Here is a 25,599-nt window from a genome sequence, read left to right on the forward strand (position 1 = left end):
ATGGTGTGCATGATGGCAGGTACTCTGGAAAATTCCTTTGACATCACTGAAGGAGGAAGGCCCATAAACTCTCTGACATCCTAAAATTTTAGGAAAAGGGTAGAGCAGCCCTTCCCATGAAGGGCTTACTGGACCTGGGCAAGGATATTTGGAGGCACCCTACTTCTGTGGACTGCTCAGAAACTTTATTCATTAGGTTCCAAGAGAAAGGTTTGATGTTAACACTCAGCAGTTGGTTCACTGATGATTTCCTTGACCATTGATAATCTTTGCTACACATAGAAAGGAGTTCTGATAGCTGAATGATTTGTGCAGAAAGGTTTGCTAATTAGCAGCTTCTATAGCTTCCAGCTAGTAGGCTGTCATGGCTCACTACAAATTCTTGTGTACTAGGGTATCCATGTCAGCTAATCACATGTTAGATGACAGGGAGTTCCTTAACCTCTGTCCTGAGGGACAGCAGCTTTTCGAGCATTCCTTGAGAGCATCTTTGCTATTTTTTGACAAAGCAACCCAATTGTTTGATTTTTGCAATGATTCTGAAAAGCTCTGTTGGGCTTCATACTTGTGGCTTGTCTCAGGAAGTTCAAGCAAAGCTGCTTAACTTTGTTGGAGGAATCTGAACTATTCAACGTGAAGATGAGCTGAGATCCTAAGAATGTGAAGGCACTCAAGATTACCTTGCAGGTATGGGACTGTTGTAAGTCAAACAGAGTTGGCAATCTGTGGCCGTGGAAAAACTCTCCTATAAAGAGACTAAGAAGATAGTTTGTTTACTTTAGAGAGACACATAAGAGGGGCTTGATAAGAGTACAAAGTAATGAATATTTTTGACAAGGCTGATCAGGCACTTTTTCTTTGTCTCATAGTACAGTATGAGCACAGGGGATACTCGATGAAACTGGCAAAAAAGATAAAACACAATACTAATAATACATGTAGACTATTGAACTCATTGTCACAGGATGTCATTGAAGCCAAGAACATAGTAGGATACAAAGGTCCACTTCCTCTTTGAATAAATTACAAGATCGTGTTATAGTAAATATTGCAAAAAAAAAAAAAAGTATCCTGATCTAGATGGACCATAGCTCCGAGTAAGTCTTTAGTTTCTAAGAAATTGTCCTTCAGTTTTGTCCAGATCTCTGTAACCTTTTGGAGGGGAAGGAGAAAGGATTCAATTTCTCTGGGAAGTAGTCCAGTCTAGAGATGAATGAACTGTTGCTATTAATAGTTTAATAGTTCATTTGCCAAAAAATGCTGTTTCATGTCAAGTGGAACAATTTGTTTTCATGTAGTTTGTCAAAATGTTTTGAGCAAACTAAAAGTCAAAACATTTAGGTAATGTCAAAATGAAACTTTTTCACCTGAAAAATGTCGTTTTAACAAAAGCAAAGGATTCATAAACCAGGAGCAAGTGGTGGTACTGCCTTTATAATCTTTAGCCCAGTGATTAGGGCACTCACCTGGGATGAGGGAAATCCAGGTTCAATTCCTCTTAATTATGTGGAAAGGGGATTAGAACTTGTCTTCCCCATTGTAGGATTGCGCCCTAGCCACTGGGCTATGGAATATTTGAGTATGGATCTTTCTCAGTCTCTCATCTCGAAGCTGTTCTTCTTTTTTTTCTAATACTTAGTCATCGGAGCAGGGATTTGAATCCAGGTCTCCTACATCCTGGGTGAGCATACTAATTACTAGGCGGTAAGAATCATTCTCATTCTTTCCCTAGTTCAGTGACCCACCATGATGGTGAGTGTCCTAACCACAGGGCTAAAGCTTATAAAGCCATCACCTCCCCTCTGTCTTCATTTTGTAAACACTTGCCTCTTCAAAATGCCTGAAAGTAGAAACTAAACCTTTTGACTCAACATGTTTTACATTTCTTGATTTGCCAAAAATTTCAAAACATGTTTTAACCCAAAATGTTTTCAATTTTGCAAAATGGTTAGCAAACTGAAAAATCCATTATTTGCCCAGCTCTAGTTCAGATCTCATTAAAGGGGTCAGAGGTTGTATTATTTGTATTACCATAGTACCTAGAAGTTCTAATTGTAGACCAAGACTCTACTGTGGATAACCACAGAATGGAGATGGTCCTTGCCCCGTAGAACTTACAGTCTAAAACAAAAGATGGATACAGACAGGCTAATGGGAGTATGGTAAAAGAATGGGGAGTATAATCAGACGGTATTAGTCAGCATTGCAGGCAGTGGCATCAGTGCACTAATGGCTTAACATTTTTGTAGGCATCATGGCAAAGGAAAGTTTTTTAAGGAGAGCAGGGCTGTCATGGCAGCATATCTAAAGATACGCTCCAGGCCTGGCACTACTTTCATTGACAGTTAAGTTCTCTTCCCCTGTTTTCAACAGCATTCTTGGTTATTTCTTTTGGCTGCTGGCTGTTAGGAAATGAACAAGATATGCCCCTCAGGGCAAGGTTGTGTCAGATCCCAGTTATCTTCCAAATCCTTTTCTTTTTAGTGTCTTCTCTTGAGATTTATGGGAAATGGTCCTGCTAAAATATAGGAGATAGAGCAGTGGTGCCAGAACCATACAAAGGGGATGAAGTTTTGTTCCTGGTATTTTTCTTATTCTGAAGAATAAAAGTCTTGCACATTATTTTCAATCTCTACAAACTGAACAGATATCTAAAAAAGGTTATTTGTAGTTTCTAAAGCCTCAAGCTGTGTGTGCATCCAGTCCTGCTGTGACCTCATTTAAAAGCTGGAGACAGTGACTTATAGTGCATTCCCTTGGAGGGGTGGCAACGTCCTAAATGGAAGGATAAACGGCAATAGATCTGCAACTAGGGTCCTTGATTTCAAAAGGGCAAACTTGGGAAAAAAAAAAAAAATTAAGGGACTTCATTAGGGAAGGAGACTGGACTGAAGAACTCAAAGAACTGAATGTGGAGGAGGCTTGGAAGTCGAAGTTGCAGAAATTATCTGAAGCCTTAATCTCAAGCAGGGGGAAAAATTTGTAGGGAAGGCTGCAGACAAGCAAGCAGCTCAAACAGGTGATTAAGAGAAAGCAGAAAGCCTCTAAGGAATGGAAGATGGGATGGATCAGTGAGAAAAGCTGCTGCTACTTCTAGTGCTTGTTCATGTCCATTCCAATCAAGTGTGTGCGTGCCACGTGCACGGTCGTGGGAAATTTTTCCCTTACCAGCTCCCGTCAGGTTGGCTGTGGAGCCTCCCGGAGTCACGCCTTCATGGTACTCGATATATGACCCTGCCGACTTGACCCCCTTGGGTTCCTTCTTACTCTCTGTGATGGTCGATGGAACTGCATTTGCTTGCTTAGCAAGTGCATCCCTTAGCTTTCTTCTTTAGTCTGTAGTCTTAGTCTGTGTTTCAGTTAGTAGTTAGTTTTAGTTTTGTGTACATGGTTTATAGAGTAGTTCAGGTTAGGGTACAGGGTCCTCCCCTATCCCTTACCTCTCCTCGACGCCGGGGCATGCCTCGGGGCCAAGGGTTTAAACCTTGAAGGACCCATGGTAAGCCCATGCCAATGGGTGACTCCCACGACATGTGCCTGAAGCGTCTGGGGGAAGAGCACCAAACAGACAGGTGCAAAATCTGCTGGTCTTTCCACCCTAGGACGAAGAAAGAGGGATTTCTGTCTGAAACAACTTCTGATGAAGTCCGCTCTCCATCCATAGCCTGCCACATAGCGCTGGGATCTGGCACTGAGTGTGTCAGTGCAGAGCGCTCTGGCCTCGGTGCGCAACATGGCGTCAACGAAAGACTCTGATTCAAGAGACCCTCGGCACTGGCACTGCAAACGGCACAGATAACCAGGCACCGCTTGCACTCACCAGTGCCATACAAACGGCACAAGAAAAAGAACAGGGCTTGTTCCTGGGTGCCGAAGGCAGTGCCAGGTGCAACAGCAATACGTCCCATGAAGGAGCACTCAGCGCCCAAGGACCAGGAGCCGGCACTGTTGACTTCGGTTCCCCCCGGGGGGACTGTTGAGCCTGACGCCTAGCAACTTCCCGGACAGACAGTGCCAGGTGGAGAAGTTGGAGTCCTCTTCTATCCCAGACACTTTTGAAGCCACCAGGGACCGAATAACAGTGGTGGCCCCTCAACCTCTGTCTATCGGGGATGAGCCTCTGGTTCTGTCGCTTGTGGTGCCATCTAGAGGCAAGCCGGCCATGATGCAGCGATCATCTTCTCTGACACGGCACCGTTCACCTCGGCACTGCTAAGGTTCACCATCACGGAGGCACCGTTCTCCAGCTCAGGACCTCGTGCTCAGTCCCGGCAGAGCGGCACTGGTCCTAGCTCAGTACCACTTGGCACCGCCATGATCATCACAAACTAGATCAGTGTCGTCTGACTCAGACGGGAATTCATTTTATTCATGCTGCAGCAGGTGCAGGTTGGATTGGAACAGAAATGAGGCACCGATGGCATGTCTCCACATTGGTAGCCACAGCCTCGATGGCTCTTTTGGATTCCCTGGGCTTATCACCAGGCCCAGGGCTCACTTTCCGGGGCTCTTGGTCAGTAATCTTCGAAGCTCAAGCACTCCAGCCACACAAAAATCGCCCGGCACCTCAGGGATAGGAATCGATGCCAGCACAGGCCCCACAACCTGTCTAGGACACGGTTGAAGCAACCGTGGCAACATCCCTGACAGCCGGCCAAACTACCACTGCCATGACAACGGTCAGCACAGAGCCCATAGGCACTGACCAGGAGGACGCTAGAGAGCTCATCTTTGTCCCTGGACAAGGTGGTTGCAGGGACTTCGGCCTTGGGACATCCCCTGATAGACCACCACGCACACCAGGACCTCTTGCACAGAATTGCCTGCAACATGGGATTGCAGGCGGAACAGGTTATTGAGCCAGAGGACCCCATGGTCGATATCCTAATGCTGGAAGGTTCCTCCAGGGTAGCTCTGCCCCAATTAAAAACTATACAGAATAATATCCAAGTGCTGTGGCAGACCCCAGCATCGATCCTGCCTACGTTGAGGGGCCGTGACGTGCAAGTACTTTGTCCCATGTAAGGGACATGTTCTCGCATCCGCAGCCCTGCTTCCAAGTAGTGACCCACGGTCAATGAGAAGGTGAGGCAGGGCCAACAAGGACCGACTCCGAAATCCAAGGAGTCTGAAAGATTAGCCCTTTTTGATAGAAAGGTCTACTCAACGAGGTACCTGCAGCTGAGGATTGCTACCCAACAAGCTGTCCTCCGCAGATACAACTTCAGATCGTGGGCCTCCATGTTGAAGTTCAAGGAGGAGCTAATTCCATCAGACTCCAGGGCTGAATTCACGGCCATTATTGATGAAGGGATGAACTGCTGTGGGATGAACTGCTCTTCAAGCCTCCCTTGATGCGATGGACTCTGTCGCCCACACCTTCTCATCAGGGTTACCCATGAGAAGGGGTTCATGGCTGGAGGTGTATGGGCTGCCCCTGGAAGTGCAGCAAACCCTTCAGGACCTGCTGTTTGAGGGCACAGGGTTATTCTCAGAGCAGACGAACTCCAAGCTGCACATCCTGAAGGACTCCTGGGAGACCATGAAGTCGCTAGGTATGCACACCCCTGCAACCAAGCATAAACACTTCAAACCGCAACCTCAACAGCAGTTCCTACCCTCCTCGACCCAGACAGGACTTCTATAGAAGGAGAAGTAGGAATGGCAGGCACACCCCCAGTCAGGTCAGGGCCAGGGCCCTACCAAACTTTTGTCGGGCTCAAAGTAGGTCTTTTGAAGGTGCACTCAAGGACAGCATACCTGTCACTACACCAGATCCTTCCCTTGGCTTCATGAATTGGCTATCCCACTTCTTTCGTGCTTGGTCCCAAATAACATGGGACCATTGAGTCCTTCACATAGTAGAGGTGGGATATTCTCTCCAATTCTGCTCCTCCTCTCCCTCCCACCCCCCTTCCCTATTCCTCTTCAGGTACCCTTCTCACAAGCAACTCCTTATCTGGGAGGTGCAGTCGGTTGCTTCTCACTATAGGGGCAGTGGAGGAGGTTCCTCGGGAGCTAAGGAACAGGGGATTCTACTCCCATTATTTCCTAATCCCCACAGCAAAAGGGGAGTCTCAGACCGATTTTAAATCTGTGAGGACTCAACCAGTTCTTGGTCAAGCTGATGTTCCACATGGTTTACCTGAGCACAATCATTCCCTACTTGGATCCAGGAGACTGGCACACTGCTCTCAACATGAAGGATGCATATTTTCACATAGCCATTCGGCCTGCACACAGATGATTCCTGTGGTTTGTGGTTGACCACAAACAATATCAGTTCACGGTCTTCCCATTCAGTTTATCAACGGGCCCGCAGGAGTTCACCAAGCGCATGTCGGTGGTTGCAGCCTTTCTTCGCATGAGGCAGGTACAGGTTTATTCCTGTCTTGACAACTGGCTGTTACGAGGGCGCTACAGGGAGCAGGTGGAGTCTCAAGTTGGACTAGTGAGAGCTACTTTCGAGAGACTGGGACTCCTCCTCCTCAGTGTGAACAAGTCGACCTTGTCACCGACCCAAAGAATAGAATTCATCAGGGTGGTGTTGGACTTAGCACAAGCAAGGGCAATCCTGCCAGAGACCCGATTCCAAGCAATAACAGACGTGATCCAAAGCCTTAGGCAAGATACTCCCCATGCATGAGTCTCCTCGGCCATATGGAAGCATGCACTTGCGTGGTCCGACATGTCAGACTGAGACCCAGACCACTCCAAACGTGGCTCACTTTGACTTATCGCCCAGGGTGCGACAGCCTGGACTCGGTGTCAGTGCCAGAGCACATACCCAAGTCCCTCTGTTGGCTCGACCCTCGGATAGTCTGCGAAGGAGTTCTCCAACAGCCCCAACCCTCTCCGTTCACAGTAACGGACGTGTCAGCTCTGGTTTGGGGGGACTCACCTGGGAGATCTCCAAACACAAGGCCTATGGTCGCAGGACGAGCTCTCGCTCCATATCAATATCAAGGAACTCTGAGTGGTGCGACTAGCTTGCCAGACCTTCCTGTCACGACTGCCACGCACTAGCCTTGTAATCATGACCGACAACCCTACTGCCATGTTCTACATCAATAAACATGGTGAAGCCCATTCTTCTCTCCTGTGTTAAGAAGCCGTCAGCGATGGGAGTTCTGCATAGCCCACTCAATTCATCTGGAGGCATCTTATCTCCCGGGAGTGCAGAATGAACTAGCGGATCACCTCAGCAGATGTCATACATTCCATCTTCCAAAGGTGGGGATTTCCCCAGGTAGATCTTTTTGCAACAGAAAGTGTCCAATGTTCTGCTCCTTTGGGTGGTGTGGGGGAAACCCAGGCTTGTTCTCAAACATGTTCATGCTATCTTGGGGGGACTGCCTCATGTATGTCTTTCCATTGGTCCCACTCGTACACAAGGTACTGCTCAAGATCTGCAGAGATAATCCCAAAAAGAAAAGGAGTACTTGTGGCACCTTAGAGACTAACAAATTTATTTGAGCATAAGCTTTCATATGGATGCATCCGATGAAGTGAGCTATAGCTCACGAAAGCTTATGCTCGAATAAATTTATTAGTCTCTAAGGTGCCACAAGTACTCCTTTTCTTTTTACGAATACAGACTAACACGGTTGCTACTCTGAAACCAGAGATAATCTCGTTGGCCCTAGCATGACCACGCCAAAGTTGGTGCAGCACGCTTCTGGAGATGTCCGTGGACACCCCTGCTACCGCTTTGCCTAGATCTCAACACCCAGGGCCATGGTCACCTTCACCACGAAGACCTCCAGTCCCTCCATTTCGTGGCTTGGAAGCTTCATGGTTAAACCCATTGGGGCTCCTGTGCTTGGAACCAGGAAGGGAGGTTCTGCTTGGAAGCAGAAAGCCATCCACCAGGGCCACTTACCAGCTAAGTGGAAGAGGTTCACTTGCTGCTATGCTCAGCATTGTGCACCTCCACTCCAGGCATCTATACCACTGGTCCTGGAGTACTTCCTACATCTGAAACAGGGCCTGGCAGGGTCATCCATCAGGGTACACCTTGCTGTTATCTCAACTTGTGGAACTCTGTGCCAGGGGATGTTGTGGAGGCCAAGACTATAACAGGGTTTAAAAAAGAAACAGATACATTTTTGGAGGATAGGTCCGTCAATGGCTATTAGCCAGGATGGGCAGGGATGGTGTCCCTAGCTTCTGTTTCCCAGAAGCTGGGAATGAGTGACAGGGAATAGATCACTTGATTACCTGTTCTGTTCGTTCCCTCTGGGGCACCTGGCATTGGCCACTGTCAGAAGACAGGCTACTTGGCTAGATGGACCTTCGGTCTGATCCGGTATGGCCGTTCTTAAGTTCTTGTTCTTATGGCAGTTAAGTCAGTTTTCAGAGTCTCTTTCAAACAGCACAGGGAATAGAAACTTATCCAAAACATCTTCAGAGAGATTGGAATAGATGTAGCTAAAACAATTTTTCAAGTTGCATTCCATTTAATAAGTAGAACCATGTTATAATTCAGAATAGTGAAGTGAGAAACCTGGACAAAACAAAATCTAACAGCTGCCATAGTGGCATCTGTAGTGAAGATTCCAAGATTTCATTACTTCCACAGCATGTAGTGATTCTTTTTTTGCATATGTACGCCTTTACTTTTTCCAGTAGTAGTTTAGGTTTACAGTATATTTTATAATGCAATCATTAGCTTTTTTTTTAAGCTTGCTTGCGGTTTAAAGCATGCAGTGAGTCTCCATTCTATTAATGAAGTAACAAGTTCTGCTTTATTTTTTTTCTTTTGAATAATTATGTACAGATCCATACAAGATTTCTTTAGAAAATATTTTGTAATAATTACACCAATAACATTATACTTTATCATAAATTATCCACCTTATCCCAACTCTAAGGCAATATATAATAGGAGCAGTGTTCAGGTAATTAGTAAAAGCACCAAAACACCTGTTGATAGGGCAGCTTAACACATAACAGAATGCAGTTTTTTGATTATGCGCATTTTGCATCTGTCTAAATTAAGATAAATTTTCTTTCACTCTTTCATGCACAAATGACTCTACCCAGAAGTCATATTTGCTCGTATATCTTGCCTGGGAACGTACACATGGCAATTTAAAATAAATGTCTCTAGTGACCACTTTAATTAAACAACTTTGAGTTTGGTAGTTCAGAAAAAAAAATCATTTATTAGAACAGACTGAGAGTCCATCTAGTCTGGTTTTCTCTATCAAAAGTGATCTGTTTGATGCCTGACAAAACCAAAATCTGACACCTAGCCCATTATACGTTACTATATTGTGACACAAGCAAAGGGAAAAGTTTCCTCTTAGCATAGCTAGTAACTAGATTATTTCTTGAGTTGAGGGTTGATTTCTCTCTAATGGCTGTAGGTATAGCCTAGTCCTAACTTGGATATTTTGGAATAGAAAAACTTAATGTATTGATATCTGAATCAATAATTCTTTGTTTTTTTCCCCAGATGCTGGTGTGAGACCTAACAGAAGTCAACCCGTGCGGGGTGGGTTTGGTACTGGAAGGAGTTTTGGGAACAGAGGTAGCTATGTATTATCTAATGTTTATTTATAGTCCTGCTGTATTCATGTAAATTTTTAATTTGTAATGAAAAACAAAGGCCTTTTACTGGTGCCCCAGAACTTTTGCTTTTACAAATTAATTTTATACTTGTTTAGATATATTGGTCCTTGTTTACTGAGGGCAGAAGAAATTTAATTTATTTTGTAAACTCTGATAACTTATTGGTACTATCTATCATTGAATGTTGCTGCAGATGTCTGTGTGGAATAGTTGTAGCTTAATGTGAAAACAATTTGAGAACTTTAATTACATTTTGTCTTATGACAAAATGAAGGTATCTGCTTCCTTCGTTTGCTTCTGTTTTCAATTAGGTTAATTTAATATTTTTTTCTGTCAGTGTAACAGCTCTCAGATACTTCATTTACACTCGTAGCTATTAAAAATTGGTTGGTTTCAATGTCGGGCATTCACTGTACTTTGTATGGAAAGGTACTGCTAACAGTATGTTTTATTACTTTAGGAGCTAATGTGTCTTTATTTCCTCTGTACCTTTAAAAGGTGCTGTATGACTCAAAATAAATGAGTCCATTTTAATCAATGTGATCACATTTGCACCCTTCACAATAGTAGTTTTGTCATCTCAAAAAATCATGAATGCGTAATAGTTTGTAGTATCGCACTGCTGGAAAAGTGCTATTATGCATATGCAGGGAAGTATGTAAGTGGCTTCTTCCTGTTGTATGAGTTTTCCTTTCCCGTGTAGCGTTTTTTCATGAACTTATCTTTGCTGCAGTAGAAACAAATTACTGGTGGGAAGGGGGAAGATTGGGAGAGTGGACAAACATCAAATTTGTAATATTTAATGCAGGAAAACTAAAATTAGTTATTTGTATTATAGTAGTTCGTAGAGGCCCTAGTTGGGAATAAGAGCTCTGTTGTACTTGGTGCTGTACAGGCAAGATTTAGACAGTCCCTGCCTCAAAGAGCTTACAGTCTTGGTTTATGACAAAATATAAAGCAACAGGTGGTCAAAACAAGTGGTGGGGTGAAGGAAGAGGATGAGGTTTCAGTGAAATAAGTAAATTGTGCACCAGCATAGAGTCTCGGGGTATGTCTTCCCTACCTGCCGGATTGGTGGGCAGCGATCGATCCAGCAGGGATCGATTTATCGTGTCTAGTCTAGGAGTGATACATTTATCCCTGAGTGCTCTCCCTTTGACTCCTGTACTCCAGCGCCACGAGATGCGCAGGCAGAGTCGACGGGGAAGGGCAGCAGTCAACTCACCGCAGTGAAGATACCACGGTAAATTAATCTAAGTACGTCGACTTCCGCTACATTATTCACGTAGCTGAAGTTGCGTAACTTAGATTGATTTCCCCTTCCCCTCCTCCGTGTGGGTGTGAAAAAAAAACCCTGAGCTTAGCAAGCTTCAGCGCTATAAAGCACCAGTGTAGACAGTGCACCAGCGCTGGTAACTACGCCTCTCGTTGAGGTGGTCGGGTTTTTTTTTGTTTGTTTTTTTTAAATTGAGCACTGGGAGATCTCCCAGCACTCTGCCGTGACCACACAAGCCATGTTAAAGCGCTGCCAGTGTAGATTAGCCCTGAGAAGTCTCAGGAATGGCTGTTGGGAGAGTAGATTCCCTTTAATGGGCTATCAGCATATTTTTTTGGCTTTTTTTTTTTTTTTTTTTTTTTTTTTTCAATTTAAAGGTTGGTTGGCTGTGGGCATCTCCCAACCTGACAACATATTTCAGTAACACACATGGCAATTTGACATTATAACTTAATGTATAATGAAGACACGTGCAATCCAACAAGATACTAATGTTCAACAGATCAAAACTTTTAAAATGATGCCTCACATGGCATACTTAATACAAAAGTGATCATAATTATATGATAGTGGTGAATACGGGGGTTCTGGGTTCTACTTCGAGGTACAGAGCATCACCTAGGCATTGGGGCTACATGGGAGAGAGTTCCTCCCTCAAATGCTTTTGTGCTAACTGGTGTCTAGTGAAAGCTGGGAATCTAAGTGTGGAAGAAATGTGCTTGAAGTAGCAATAAACTAACAGAATAGCTAGCTAGGATAGGACTAAGTGGTGAAAGAAGGGAAACTGGTGTCTGCGGAGGAGATGGGAAGTCTGTGGAAGGATTCAGAAGAGGGTGGCATAGCCAGGAAGAGATTAATGGCAATTTTTAAAATGTGGAGACAAGGTTGCAGTACTCGGGGACAGATTAGGAGTCAAGGCATAAGATGAAGACATGGGCAAGAGTTTTGGTGGTATGGAGAGAGGAAAGTACTTCGATGCGTTTCCTTTTTATTAGGTGTATGAGCATCAATTGAGTTCTAACTGTGTTAAATGCTATATGTAGAGTCTTGGATCTTTTGTAAGAGAGAGTTACAAGGTTTTTACAACACCTGGGTGTGTAGGTATGGTGAGAGGATGCAACATTAAGTTGACACTCATAATGTGGGCCTGGATGACTGGATTGAGGGTGATAGTGACGTAGAGGCTGAGTTGAAAGACTCATAAGGAGATGTCAGAAAGACAGGCCAAGATGTGAATTTGGCCAAAGGGAGGATGATTCCAGGGTAGAGGTAGATTTGAGTGATCAGTATAAAGAGAACAAGTTATGTTGATAAGATGTATATGGTTTAGATAGAGAAGAGAACCAAGGATGGAGCCCTATTGGGGATGAGGTGGTTTTTTTTTTTTTTTGTTTTTTGTTTTTTTTTAAATGCTGCTTTTTCCCCTCACACTCTAATACCAAAATGGCTTGACTGACTTTTTGTTGAAATTATTCCGAAGACTTTTAGGACTGAGACTAAGTAAGAAACTTTGGTCTTAATGGAAATTTGTAAAATATAAAGTGGGGGTGAAGAGAGCTTTCTAGAATGCTTTTCATTCAACATTTATGGCTTTTAATGGTGGCTGCAATTTTACTGCAACTTGAATTCCTCATAATATTTTGACAGATTTCAGAGTAGTAGCCATGTTAGTCTGTATCCGTAAAAAGAAAAGGAGTACTTGTGGCACCGAAGAGACTAACAAATTTATTAGAGCCTAAGCTTTCATGAGCTACAGCTTACTTCATCGGATGCAAGCAGTGGAAAATATAGTAGGGAGATGTTATATACACAGAGAACATGAAACAATGGGTGTTAGCATACAGACTGTAACAAGAGTGATCAGGAAAGGTAAGCTATTTCCAGCAGGAGAGCAGAGGTGGGGTGGGGGGGAACCTTTTGTAGTGATGATCAAGGTGGGCCATTTCCAGCACTTTACAAGAACAGTAGGAGGGGAAATAAACAAGGGGAAATAGTTTTACTTTGTGTAATGACACATCCACTCCCTGTCTTTATTCAAGCTTAAGTTAATTGTATCCAGCTTGAAAATTAATTCCAATTCAGCAGTCTCTCGTTGGAGTCTGTTTTTGAAGTTTTTTTGTTGAAGAATTGAAACTTTTAGGTCTGTAATCGAGTGACCGAAGAGATTGAAGTGTTCTCCGACTGGTTTTTGAATGTTATAATTCTTGATATCTGATTTGTGTCCATTCATTCTTTTATGTGGAGACTGTCCAGTTTGACCAATGTACATGGCAGAGGGGCATTGTTGGCACATGATGGCATGTATCACATTGGTAGATGTGCACGTGAATGAGCCTCTGATAGTGTGGCTGATGTGATTAGGCCCTATGATGGTGTCCTCTTAATAGATATATGGACAGAGTTGGCAACAGGTTTTGTTGCAAGGATAGGTTCCTGGCTTAGTGTTTTTGTTGTGTGGTGTGTGGTGGCTAGTGAGTATTTGCTTCAGGTTGGGGGGCTGTCTGTAAGCAAGGACTGGCCTGTCTCCCAAGATCTGTGAGACTGAGGGTTCGTCCTTCAGGATAAAGAAAAGGAGTACTTGTGGCACCTTAGAGACTAACAAATTTATTTGAGCATAAGCTTTTGTGAGCTACAGCTCACTTCATCGGATACATTTGGTGGAAAATACAGTGGGGATCTCTCTAAGGTGCCACAAGTACACCTTTTCTTTTTGTGAATACAGACTAACACGGCTGCTACTCTGAAACCTGTCCTTCAGGATAGGTTGTAGATCCTTGATGATGCGCTGGAGAGGTTTTAGTTGGGGGCTGAAGGTGATGGCTAGTGGCGTTCTGTTATTTTCTTTGTTGGGCCTGTCCTGTAGTAGGTGACTTCTGGGTACTCTTCTGGCTCTGTCAATCTGTTTCTTCACCTCAGCAGGTGGGTATTGTAGTTGTAAAAATGCTTGATAGAGATCTTGTAGGTGTAGGCGTGTCTCTGTCTGAGGAGTTGGAGCAAATGCGGTTGTATCTTAGAGCTTGGCTGTAGACAATGGATTGTGTGATGTGGTCTGGATGAAAGCTGGAGGCATGTAGGTAAGTATAGCGATCAGTAGGTTTCCGGTATAGTATGGTGTTTGTGACCATCGCTTATTAGCACTGTAGTGTCCAGGAAGTGGATCTCTTGTGTGGTCTGGTCCAGGCTAAGGTTGATGGTGGAATGGAAATTACTGAAATCCTGGTGGAATTCCTCAAGGGCTTCTTTTCCATGGATCCAGATGAAGATGTCATCAGTGTAGCGCAAGTAGAGTAGGGGCGTTAGGGGACGAGAGCTGAGGAAGCGTTGTTCTAAGTCAGCCATAAAAAAGTTGGCATATTGTGGGACCATGTTGATTTGAAGGCATATCATTGTCCCCAAATGTGAAATAGTCTGGAATTGACCCACCTTGATTACAAAAGATTCCCTTCCCCTGCTCTCCTGCTTGTAATAGCTCACCTTTCATGATCACTTTTGTTACAGTCTGCATGGTAACACCCATTGTTTCATGTTCTCTGTGTATATAAAATCTCCCCACCATATTATCCACTGTATGCATCTGATGAAATGAGCTGTAACTCATGAAAGCTTATGCTCTAATAAATTCATTAGTCTCTAAGGTGCCACAAATACTCCTTTATCTTTTTTCATAATATTTTGAAATCTTAAGAATAAACAGTTCTTTAAATCCAGTGGCTGCATCTATTGCTGTGTCTTGGCAAAGCTGTAAGCAACAGTGTGAAATTAACAATTTTAAATTTCACAACTGCTGCTGAACTGAGAGGTATTGAAATAAACAAATATTAGTTTCATTTGTGAAATTAGGTCCCCTTAGCGCGCTCTCTGAAACTTGTGGTAAATAATTTAAGCAGTCATTAGCCCTGATTACCCTGAAACACCCATGCAAAAAGGTTATGTATTCTTAAGAATGGCCAATACAACAGTAATGGCATACATCAATTGCCAGGAAGTTACTAGATGCAAAAGCCTTAAGGGAGACTATTGCTGTTTTCATGGATAACGTTAGAGCCGGGGTGAGCAAACTATGCCCAGCCCCTCAGAGCCTTGGATCCAGCCCACAGGATTGCCACCACTGCAGGCTCCCCACCGCTCTGGGAAGCGGTCACACCACATCCCTGCAGCTGGTGGGGGTGGGGCAGCAGAGAGCTCCACATGCTGCTCTTGCCTGTGGGTACCTTCTCCAAAGCTCCCGTTGGCCAGGAATGGGTTACCGCAGCCAACGGGAGCTTTGGTGGAGGTACCCACAGGTGAGGGAAACACGCAGAGTCCTGTGAGCCCCCCCTCCCCCTCCCCCAGGGGCCACGCAGGAATGTGGTGCTGGCCTTTTCCTGGAGTGGCACGGGGCCAGCATGCAGGGAGCCTGCCCTGGCCCTGGTGTGTGCCGCTGCTACCCCGGAGCCGTTCTAGGTAAGCGGTGCCAGGCTGGAGCCTGAACCCTCTCCTGCACCCCAATTCCTTGCCCTGAACCCTCCCATACATCCCACCTCTCTGCCCTGAGCCCCCTCTTGCATCTCAACCCCCTGACCTGAACTCACTCATACGCCCCGCATTCCTCCTCTGCCTCCTTGCCCCGAGTCCCTTCCTGCACACCCCGCACTCCACCTCCGCACACCAACCCCCTGTTCCGGCCCTGCAAGCAATTTCCCCACCCAGATGTGGCCCTCGGACCAAAAAGTTTGATGATCCCTGAGCTAGAGTATGTAAATTGAGGTAGTAGCTGCGGGAGTGGTCTCTGAAGGACAAAGATTTTAGAGTTTATCTCCAAAAATGGAGTTGACATGCCATAGACTTGTCTATTCCCACCCGCCCCTACCCATCACCCCCAAAAAGAAAAGAAAATGTTCATCACTTTTTCACAAGATGTTGGGATGACTGTAATCTTGATTGCCAGGCCAAAATTCTGTTTGATTTGCCTTCAGTATCTCTGATGTAGAAAGGTTTGAAAAAGGCCTCCAAGTTCAGGTTACTCTCATCCTAATATTCCATTCTGGTTATTGGTTGAGGTTCTGTGGTCTGGACTATCTGTGTAGTCAGACTAGTTCATAATGGTTCCTTCTGACTTTTTAAAATACTATGAGTATGAATCTATGGGAATACCTGTGTTGATTTTTCTGCTATAGCTTATTTGTCTTATTCCCTATAGCTTCACTAGGAAATAAATTTGAAGAAAGAAGCAGCTCTGGATTTGAGAGAGGTGAGCTTGATTCTTCCAGTCTGTTTTTTGTAGCATAATTCACCATCAGTACATGTCTACATATTGTAGAGATGTCATGTTGAACTATAATAGCTTTCAGTCAGTCTCTTTCCAGTGTGGTTTGATATGGTTGTGCCTGACGTTATTTTGGTGTGTAGATATGATCACATGTTAAATATTTTGCAGGGCAATTGTTGAGCTGTTTTATACAGTGTATTTTGTAATTCCTATTGAAAGTACGTCAGTGTTCCCTCTTAAAGCATTCATGTTGAGACTTCTTTGATAGTGTTTTCATGTCTATGAAATCTTTAAACTGAAAGACTGGGACATTTTTAGACATGCTAAAAATGCAGTTTTTCATAGTACCAATCTTAAATGTAAAATTTTATTCTTAATCTGGACAAAAAAGGTTAATATGGTCAGAGCTAAGGGTGCAGTTTAGCAGTAAACTTAGAGAACTCCTTGTTCCGCACTGCAATAAAATGTAACCTTTTAACAAAAACATGTCTTAATTGTTGGTTGGAGAAAAGCATAAAATTAAGCTAATGCTTATCAGAAAGAAGAATATTCCTAACTTTTAAAAGTGAACTCTGGAGGTTGTGGTTCAGAGGAAGTTCCTTGTGATAGTCCAGTATAGTCTTGTCTGTCCTGTTTTGAATCAAACACAAAATGGTTGTAGCTTCCTTCTGTAACTGAATTAGCAGAGTTAATTGATTCCCTAAATATGCCATTATTTTCAGGATTTGTCCAGTCATTTTTATGGGTCCTGGACTCTCCTCCAGATGTGCGGGTAGTACCTCTTTTCCTGCAAATAACAGTGTAGCTCAGACAGCCGTTCTTTCAACCTTTATGCCAGATTCTGCCGGTGACTGTTTAGCACTTCCAGCTTACCTATTGCTGGTCTAGCTATTAAATCTGGTTTTGAGGCAGCAGCAAGCAAAATCTTTTTCATGCGAAGATATCACCCTCAGCAAAAAGCCTTGCAGACAGAAAAATAGACATCCTTTGAGGGACTTCAGAGCTTCGTCAGGGATTCATTGGCAACCATCTGATGGACTAGAACCACATTGTCCTGGACAAGAACCTGTATTTACTGAACCAAGACAAATGTAAGTCAGTACTAGAGAAAATATGCCTAGTTGCTGAGTTCATAGACTCGAGGTTGGCAGCAAAGACCATAGCCGCTCTGGACAGTACATAATTGTTCGCATCAAATCCTCTGCTTCAAAATTCTCAGGTTAAATCCTCTTGAGAGAAGCTTCTTAAAGGTGGTAGCTACCACCACCAAGGACCCAAGCATTTTGTCACCTCTGATGAAATCCAAGGATTAGGATTGCTCATATGGGCTAAAGCTGCTTTTTTGTTCCGAGAGGGGAATAGACCAGTGGTTAAGGTGCAAACTTGGGACACCACAGGTCTAGGTTCAATTCTTTGTTCCGCCACAGACTTCTGATGCCACCATGGGCAAATCACTTTGTCTTTGCCCTTCAGTTCCCCATCTGAAAAATGGGCATAACAACAGTTCTTCCCTATCTCACAGATTGCTGAGGATAAATATGTTAAAAAGATAGTGGCAGTTGAATGGCATAGTAATGGCCTTATATGTATCTTAAATAGATACCCACAAGAGAGCTATCAGGTCTGGGATAAAACCTGTATGGGAAAACTTAGATCAGAGAATGGATCCAATACTACTTTCAAACCCTGCCAACAATATAACTCCATTTGTGTCTGTCTCCCTCTAGAAATAGGCCTTAAGGAAAGGATATGCCTTTGGCTGCCTATGACCAAAATAAGTGAAATAGATCAATGGAGACCCCAGCTTTCATTCTCTCTGCACTTTCTCAGGGAGGTTGTCTGGTATTGGTGGATCTGGTAGAAGTTTAGATTTAATGTGGAATTTTCAAATCGTTTGCTTATGCCTAGTTTACTTGTGAAAATTGCCACTATTCACAGGAAAAAGATCCTGTCAAATCCCAGGATCTTAAACAAGATATTCTTAGGACTTTAGGGAATCATCTATACATATTCTTCAACTTATTAGTCAGAGGCATTGTCCCCAGGGACCTTGCAGAAAGTGACCTTTACTTGAGCATGCATGCTTGTTGATTAATTTAAAATAGCTCTGTGATCCCCTCTCAAGATTATCAACGTATCTTGATTCCTAGGAGAATAGATTTTAAGGCCAAAAGGGACCATTGTGATCATCTAGTGCAGTGGTTCTCAACCTTCAGGCCACTTGTGGCCCAATCAACACACAGCTGCTGCCAATGTGACATCCTCAGGGCCATATAGTGTGTCTGTGTCTGTATGTATGTGATGATGATATTGTGTGGATGCAGCCCACATTACACACAGAGAACTGCATATGTGGCTCACAATGGTAAATTGGTTGAGAACCACTGACTAGTGTGACATCATGCAAAAAAGAAGTCCTATAATTTCTTGCAGTAATTCCTGGATCAAACCCAGTAACTTGTTTGAATCAAAGGCTTTTATCTTTTAGTTAAAAACATCCAGTCCTGCTTTAAAGATTAAAGGGAAGGAGAATCCACCATATCCCTTGGTAAGGTATTCCAGTGGCTAATTATCCCTACTGTAAATAAATAAAAATAATTGCACCTTGTTTCTGAGTTGATGCAAGAGCCAATCTTCCTGAGAAGTAAAATTTGCCAAATCCTATCACTGATCACTTAAGTGTTGTGGAAGAGAGTATCCATCCATTTTCATTTGAAGTTCCTAGGTCTTCTGATCTCATTCATTTTACTTTTCATTGTTACCCACAATTTCAATACCTGAAAGAAAAAGCATCTTTTATGTAAAAAGTTGAAATGTGCCTTATTAGAGCCAGTCAATTCACAAGAACATCACCTCTATTTGTTTCCATCCACCTTAAATATCAGTGCCTGCATCCAAGTCCTCCAAAACTAAGAGAATTAAATGCTGTCACTCAAGTATATGCAGCCCCTAATTAACCAATTCCAGAAGCTATTAGAACCCATTCAGTATATTTCACATTAGCATTCTCTGTAGAAAAGTTGTCAGCCATCAGAGTTGAAATCTCTAACATTCTCAACTGATCATCAGGCTTGGTCATCACTGCTTTGCGAAAGCATCCTTTAGCTGGAAGGCACTTCAAAGGATGGTCCCAAAATAGAATTAATAATTTCATTAAGATAATGTTGAAGTAAAAAGAAAACTGTACAGAGTTTAGGCATAGAAGTTTCTGGTTATCAGGGAATAAGGTACAGATTTAATACTACTGATTTTAGGGGGAAAAGGAGGGAGTGTGGGTTTCTTTCTCCTGCCTTATGCATTTTGTTAGTCAGACACCTGGAAGTGGGAAGAGTTCAAGATCCAGAAAGAAGAAAGTGTTACCTATTCTTTCTGGGGGCTGATCTTTCCACCGTCCATCCCAGCTAAGTCCTGTAGGTATCTCTACTAAATTATTCTATTATACTCTGTGAGAACAAAAGGAATGTGATACAGAACCTCATGGATGAGTCTGAACTGCCTTTAGGATTTTCAGGAAGACAAGTACAGCCCCAATTTCTCATATTGAGGTAAGAGCTCAGTCCTATTTAAAAAAAAAAAATTAGGTAACTAATTTTCCATTTCAAATTAAGGGAAAAAACTAACATGGGGAGCTTAATTTTTTTTTATGTACTTGGCAAGTCTTATTTCGACCATAAGCATGTATTCTACAACAGTTTAAACCAAAGAGTAACGTTGTAAAAGTGGGTAGTTATTTTTAATTAAATTATTAATTGGAAGAAGGAATCAAGCATATTCCTTAGTGTTTAAAGGCAGGATATAAAGGTTCACTTACTAAAAGCCAGCTTTAAAAGAGAGTCTCTTAGAATGATTTCACTAATTATGTTGTTCTGGTTGACTGTAGTGGTGGAGTGGTTATACCCCCTTCAGGCTTAATTTCCAGTCCATCCCATCTACTCTGCAAACTTGTAACATGCACAATTAAATTTAACGGTCAGGTTTTTGCAGGAACACTTGTATAAATGCTGCTTGCATCCTCTGATAGTGGGACCTTAATGCAGGAAGGCTGTAGGAAGTTGGTTTCTGTGCTGTGGCAAGTGATGTGTGTGTTGCAAATAACGTACTATTTGTTTGTCTGATACAATTATGCTAGCTGTTAATGTGTAGCTTTCAGCCCAGTTTAATACTTTGAAGATCCAAAATCCTTAGTGATGTGTACAATTAAGCACAGCACAGAGACCTGACAAGTTTGTTAAAATTTTAATTTTAATGCATTTGTCTTGAAGAATCTACTGAAGATGGCCAATCAAGAATGCTTTCAAGGAGAGGAGGTAAGGCAACAAAGATGAAGTGACACTGATAGAACAAATGGATCTGCGATCTCCAAGGGAGTCTAACATTTTTCGAGTGACTGTCCCTATAAATTCTACTGTTGGTGCACATGCTCCCATGTGCTAGAGATTGCAGCCTTTCAACTATTGGAGTCTGAGGCCACGCATGTTCTCTGAAAGCTCTCCTACTGAGGGCATGTAGAGCAGTCTGGGCCCAGTCGTCCCTCAGTTCCTTCTTACTACCCAGGCCTGTGAGATGGAACTCCAGTGTCCATGTCGCAACGTACTTTTTTCTAATCTTAGTGTAGGTAGATGTGTATATAATAGTGTGGTTAGGTTTAACATAGTTAGGATAGCTTATGAGTTGTTAAATATTTTTTTTTTTTTATAGTTCAGCTCTTTTTGGTTTTATTTTAACAGGAAGACTTTTTTTTCCTGAGGATTTAGCCCTGTCTGATCCTAAATCCCTGGGATTTAAAAACTCTCGCTCCTAAAGGTGGCTATCCCTTTTAATGATGGGATAGGGCAGTAGTTTTCAACTCTGGGTACACATACCCCTGGGGTCTGCAGAGGTCTTCCAGGGGGTACCTGAACTCCTCTAAGATGTATGCCTAATTTTACAAGCTACATAAAAATCACTAGCAAAGTCAGTACAAACTAAAATTTCATACAGAAAATGACATTTATACTACTCTATATACTGTACACTGAAATGTAAGTACAATATTTATATTCCAGTTTTGTTTTATAATTATATGGTAAAAATAAGAAAATAAGCAATTTTTCAGTAATGATGTGCTGTGACACTTGTATTTTTCTATCTGATTTTGTAAACAAGTAGCTCTTAAGTGAGGTGAAACTTGGTGTACACAAAACAAATCAGATTCCTGAAAGGGGTACAGTAGTTGGGAAAGGTTGAGAACCACTGGGATAGAAAACCAAAACAGCTTTATTTGTTAGGAGTTAATCATTAGCAAGCCTATATTTAGGATCACCAACTGCCAAGTGTTTTTAGCTCATATAATCATAATCTGGTATTATAAATTCCTGATTTTGTTGACAAACTACTGCAAGAGGCATGGCAGACTTTACATTTTTGATTTCCAAGAGACCATGGATAACCAGGACACTTCTTCAGGAAGCTCTGGATGCCTCTGACTTCACATTCCATTCCATGAAAATTTCAATTGTTTGGAGCCGGGAAGCTCTACTTGTATTTTCCAGCATCACAAGGGAGATATAATCAGTGGTGGAACATTATTCTCTTTGAGTCCTGCTCTTTTCAGTGAGAAAAAAAAATGAGACTCTTGAATTTGTTCAAGGACTCCTGGGCTGCATTTTGTTCTCTTGGAATATATACACTAACTCCTAGAGGGAAGCAGGGAAAGCTGCCATGCATCACATAGAGGCTATTACCTGGTATCTTTTATCTGCTGACCCTCCATGGAAGGAGATTGTGCTTTCAAAAGAGGAGTCCTTTGGCCTCAACATCCACATCCTGTTCTGCAGCCACTTTGAAGCGATCACTTTGACGGATTGCTCTAGAGGCGCTCTACAATAGTGGTCACCAACTGGTCGATTGTAATCGACTGATCAATCCTAGAGAATCTCCCAGTTGATCGCTATCTTTGTTGTTGCAATGGGGCTGCTACTAAGGCAGGCTCCCTGCCTGCCCCAGCCCCATGCTGCTCTTGGAAGTGGCCAGCATGGCCCTGGGGGCAGGGGTCTCCCTCTGCACGCTGCTCCTGCCTGCAAGCACCTCCCCTGCAGCTCCCATTGGCCAAGAATGAGGAGTTGTGGCCACTGGGAGCTGCAGGGATGGTGCTTGTAGAGAGGGGCAGTGTGTGGAGCCATCTGCCCCCCCTTGACCTGCATGTTTGCTTTCATATCACCATACACCCTGTGTATAAAGTACTTAAGATTTCAAGAAGGATAAAACCACTATCAGTTTAGGATCTGACTCTTGAGTTTGTCTGCATTCACAAGGGTTTTCAACAAATACCTAGTAGTGGTGGCGGTTTATCTCAGAAAATAAGGAATAATAGTGTTCCTGTATCTTGATGACTAGCTGATACAAGGAAAATCATTACAACCCAGCTACAAATCCACTTAATGGGCAAGTCCATGAGACTGTCATCGAACCCCAGGTCACAAGAGGCCCCTTCTCTCCCCTCCCCCACAAAAAACTCCTCCAACCCCTGAAACGATGATCTCTTGGCTCTGAAGAGTGTGGGTGCTGACTCTGTGCTTCATCTTCAGTCCCGGCTCCAAGATCAACCAAATCTGAGAAGACGACACTTTCAGAAATTGAATAGGTCACAAGGAGTCCCAGGAGTAGATTCCAAACAGAGCTTGAAGAGCTTTACCCTCTTCCTCCAATTCTGAGACTTCATGGCCTTACGTAGTTATACTGAAGCTTGACCGTGTGGAGTCCTTGGCACAAGCAGACTACTTGGATGAGTTGTTGAGTGCCACTGCTGAAAGCTGCTTCATCTAAGAGCTTGGCTCCTTCAACCTTCTTCTCTTCAATAACAGCTCTGATAGAGGCTGTTTGGAGGCCAAAGGCTATTTTGATGCCACTGCTTCCAGCGCCACAGACTTCAGCATCTATACTGGCATAGGGGGACACCATGGCATTGTCTCTGCCTCAGTGCCATGGGGCACCACTGACATTTATGGCAGATGGACCTTGGTGTCCTGCAAGAGCCGGAATCTACATTGCTGCCAGAACTATTTTCTTAGACTTCACAACCTGTGGCCCAGAGTGCCTTGATGGTGCTGCCATCAGTGCCCGTTTCAGTGGTACCTACTTAGAGTGGATATGTTCCTTCTTGTTGGCTTCCTCTCTGGTGTCAGACAATAGGCAGGGAATGGAAAACTCCCATAAGTATTCTTCTAGTAGTTCTCCTCCACCTTTATTTGGTTTTGAGTAAGGGATCTAAGTACTCATTGTGAGAGACATACTCTTGTGCACCAGGTAGGTCCTGGACGTGGGCTGTAGTTTAACACTGTATCCACCAGGCCCTTATTCATCTGTCAGTATGCCATATTGGGAGGCCTTGATCTTTTTCTGGCAGAAAGGGTAACAAAAGGCTGGTCTGGATAGTTCTCCTTCGAGTGATTGCTCATGTGTATTCCACAATAGGTGTGCGTGCTCGCCATGTGCACTGGTGCCGGAAGTTTTTCCACTAGCAGTACCTGTAGGGGGGGAGTGCCCTGCCGCGACCCCTGGAGCGGTGTCTGCCTGACACAGTATAAGGGGGGCTGCGCCCCACCCCCCTCAGTTCCTTCTTGCCGTCAGTGAAGGTGTGTTGGAACTGCTCAGCTCCAGCTTTGCTGCAGCTCATCCCCAGAACTCTTCATTTGTTCAGTAGTACCTGTAGTCAGCGAATTCAGTTAAAAGAAAAGGAGTACTTGTGGCACCTTAGAGACTAACAAATTTATTAGAGCATAAGCTTTCGTGAGCTACAGCTCACTTCATCGGATGCATGAAGTGAGCTGTAGCTCACGAAAGCTTATGCTCTAATAAATTTGTTAGTCTCTAAGGTGCCACAAGTACTCCTTTTCTTTTTGCGAATACAGACTAACACGGCTGCTACTCTGAAACTAATTCAGTTAGTTTAGTTAGTCATTGAGCCCGGGCCGGGGCATGCCCCGCGCCCCAGGCTTTAAGTCGTGTGGCTCTTGTAGGCACTCTATGCCAAGGAATGAACAGCACGCAGGTTGTCTGTGCTGCTTGGTAGAAACCCATATCAGCGAAAGGTGCAAGATCTAAAAGTCTTTCAAGCCTCGGAATAAAAAAGAAAGGGACATTAGGCTCTGGGCTATCCTGATGGAGTCGGCACTGGCCCCGACTCGGGCACGCCGCTCCGAACCGGCACCTAGCACAGCAGCGTCAGTACGTGGAGACCCTCCAGTACCATTGTCCAGTTGGCACCGCTCCCCGTCCAAGAGGACCAGAAAGACTCCCTCTTCACAATGGCACCGAGGGAAGTCTGGGACAGAGGCTAGGCCCATGTCGGGTAGTCCTCAATCCTCATCGGGGCCCTAGGCCTCTGACTTACGTTGAACTTGGTAGCCCGGCCCCTTCGGAGCAGGCCCCTCCGGATGTCCGGACGCCATCTGTGCCCGAAGCCCTCCAGGCAGCCAGGGATGTCATGTCCATGCCGGTGCCTGGAGCTCCGCCGATGTCGGCCCTATGTTCCAGAGGCAAGCCGCCACTGGGATCACCGCAGTCGCCACTGGCTCGGTACCAGTCTTGGTTGAGGGAATGTTCCCAACACCGCTCAGTGTGCAGCGACCGTTCAGGGCTCAGTCCATGTAGATCGCCCTCGATGTCGGCCAGACTGTCCAGATGGGTGCCTTCTGACCAGGACTCCCGGCACCGCTCATCTTCGTGAAGCTAATATCAACAGGACCGTGGCGGACATTGCCAACGGTCCTCGTCTTGCAGGAGATACCGCAATCTGTTGTGGCACAATCCCTCTCGGACTCCTGTGCCAAGGCACTGTAGCCCCGGTCATTGCTTGCTGGCATCTCGCCGACGCGGGTCTGCCCGTCGAGGCCGTTCACGGAGCAGCTACTACTGTTGGTGCCGCTCATCCGTGTTGAGATCGTGGTCCCTTGGTCAACATAGATCCTGGCACCAACTCCTGGTCCAGAGGCAGCAGCGGATCATACGCCAGCCCAGCCTCCCCTCATAGCTACCGGTCTACAGGCCAAGCTAGCCAGCCTGAACAGCCGGCCCCGCCGGTGCCTCAGCAAGTGCAATGGCACCAAGCATTGTGGCTGGCCCAGTGGGCACCGTGGCCTCCGGCGCAGTCCCCGGTGGGGGCTTGCTCAGTGGCCGGGGCATCGGAAGCACCGTTGGCATCTGTCTTTAGACGGCCAGAAAAAAGGTCAGTGGGACCTGTCCTTGGTACTGTGCCCGGAGTCCGACCAGGTGCTGGATCCTCCAGTGCCGGACGACGCCCAAAGCAGCGCACCAGCCTCGCCCCATCTGGAGGAGCTGATTGTGGCCCCGCCCCCCTCTATCCCACAGGAGGACTACCACGCCCACCAAGACCTCCTAAAAAGGGTGGCAGCGAGCCTCCACCTCCAGGCTGAGGAGATGGAAGAGCCCTCAGACTCGTGTTCAATGTGCTTTCCCCTTCAGTACCGGTCAGGGTGGCCTTGCCGCTCCATGAAGGGGT

General features: G+C 44.5%; 1 protein-coding gene across 25 annotated transcripts in view; it reads left to right on the forward strand.

Moving 5' to 3' along the window:
• The window catches only part of DDX4 (DEAD-box helicase 4), a 108,282-nt gene that overhangs the window by 13,085 nt on the left and 69,598 nt on the right, over positions 1-25,599 (forward strand). For 14 of the 25 annotated variants that reach the window (XM_038403228.2, XM_043514777.1, XM_043514775.1 and 11 more), the window contains 3 exons: positions 9,461-9,535; positions 16,032-16,082; positions 20,363-20,407. In XM_038403228.2, the coding sequence (XP_038259156.1) occupies positions 9,461-9,535; positions 16,032-16,082; positions 20,363-20,407 (171 nt within the window). The remainder of the gene's footprint in view (positions 1-9,460; positions 9,536-16,031; positions 16,083-20,362; positions 20,408-25,599) is intronic. The other 11 variants (XM_038403243.2, XM_043514780.1, XM_043514783.1 and 8 more) reach the window with 3 other exon arrangements.

The sequence above is a fragment of the Dermochelys coriacea genome, chromosome 5 (assembly GCF_009764565.3).
Source record: "Dermochelys coriacea isolate rDerCor1 chromosome 5, rDerCor1.pri.v4, whole genome shotgun sequence".
Taxonomy (NCBI): Eukaryota; Metazoa; Chordata; order Testudines; family Dermochelyidae; genus Dermochelys; species Dermochelys coriacea.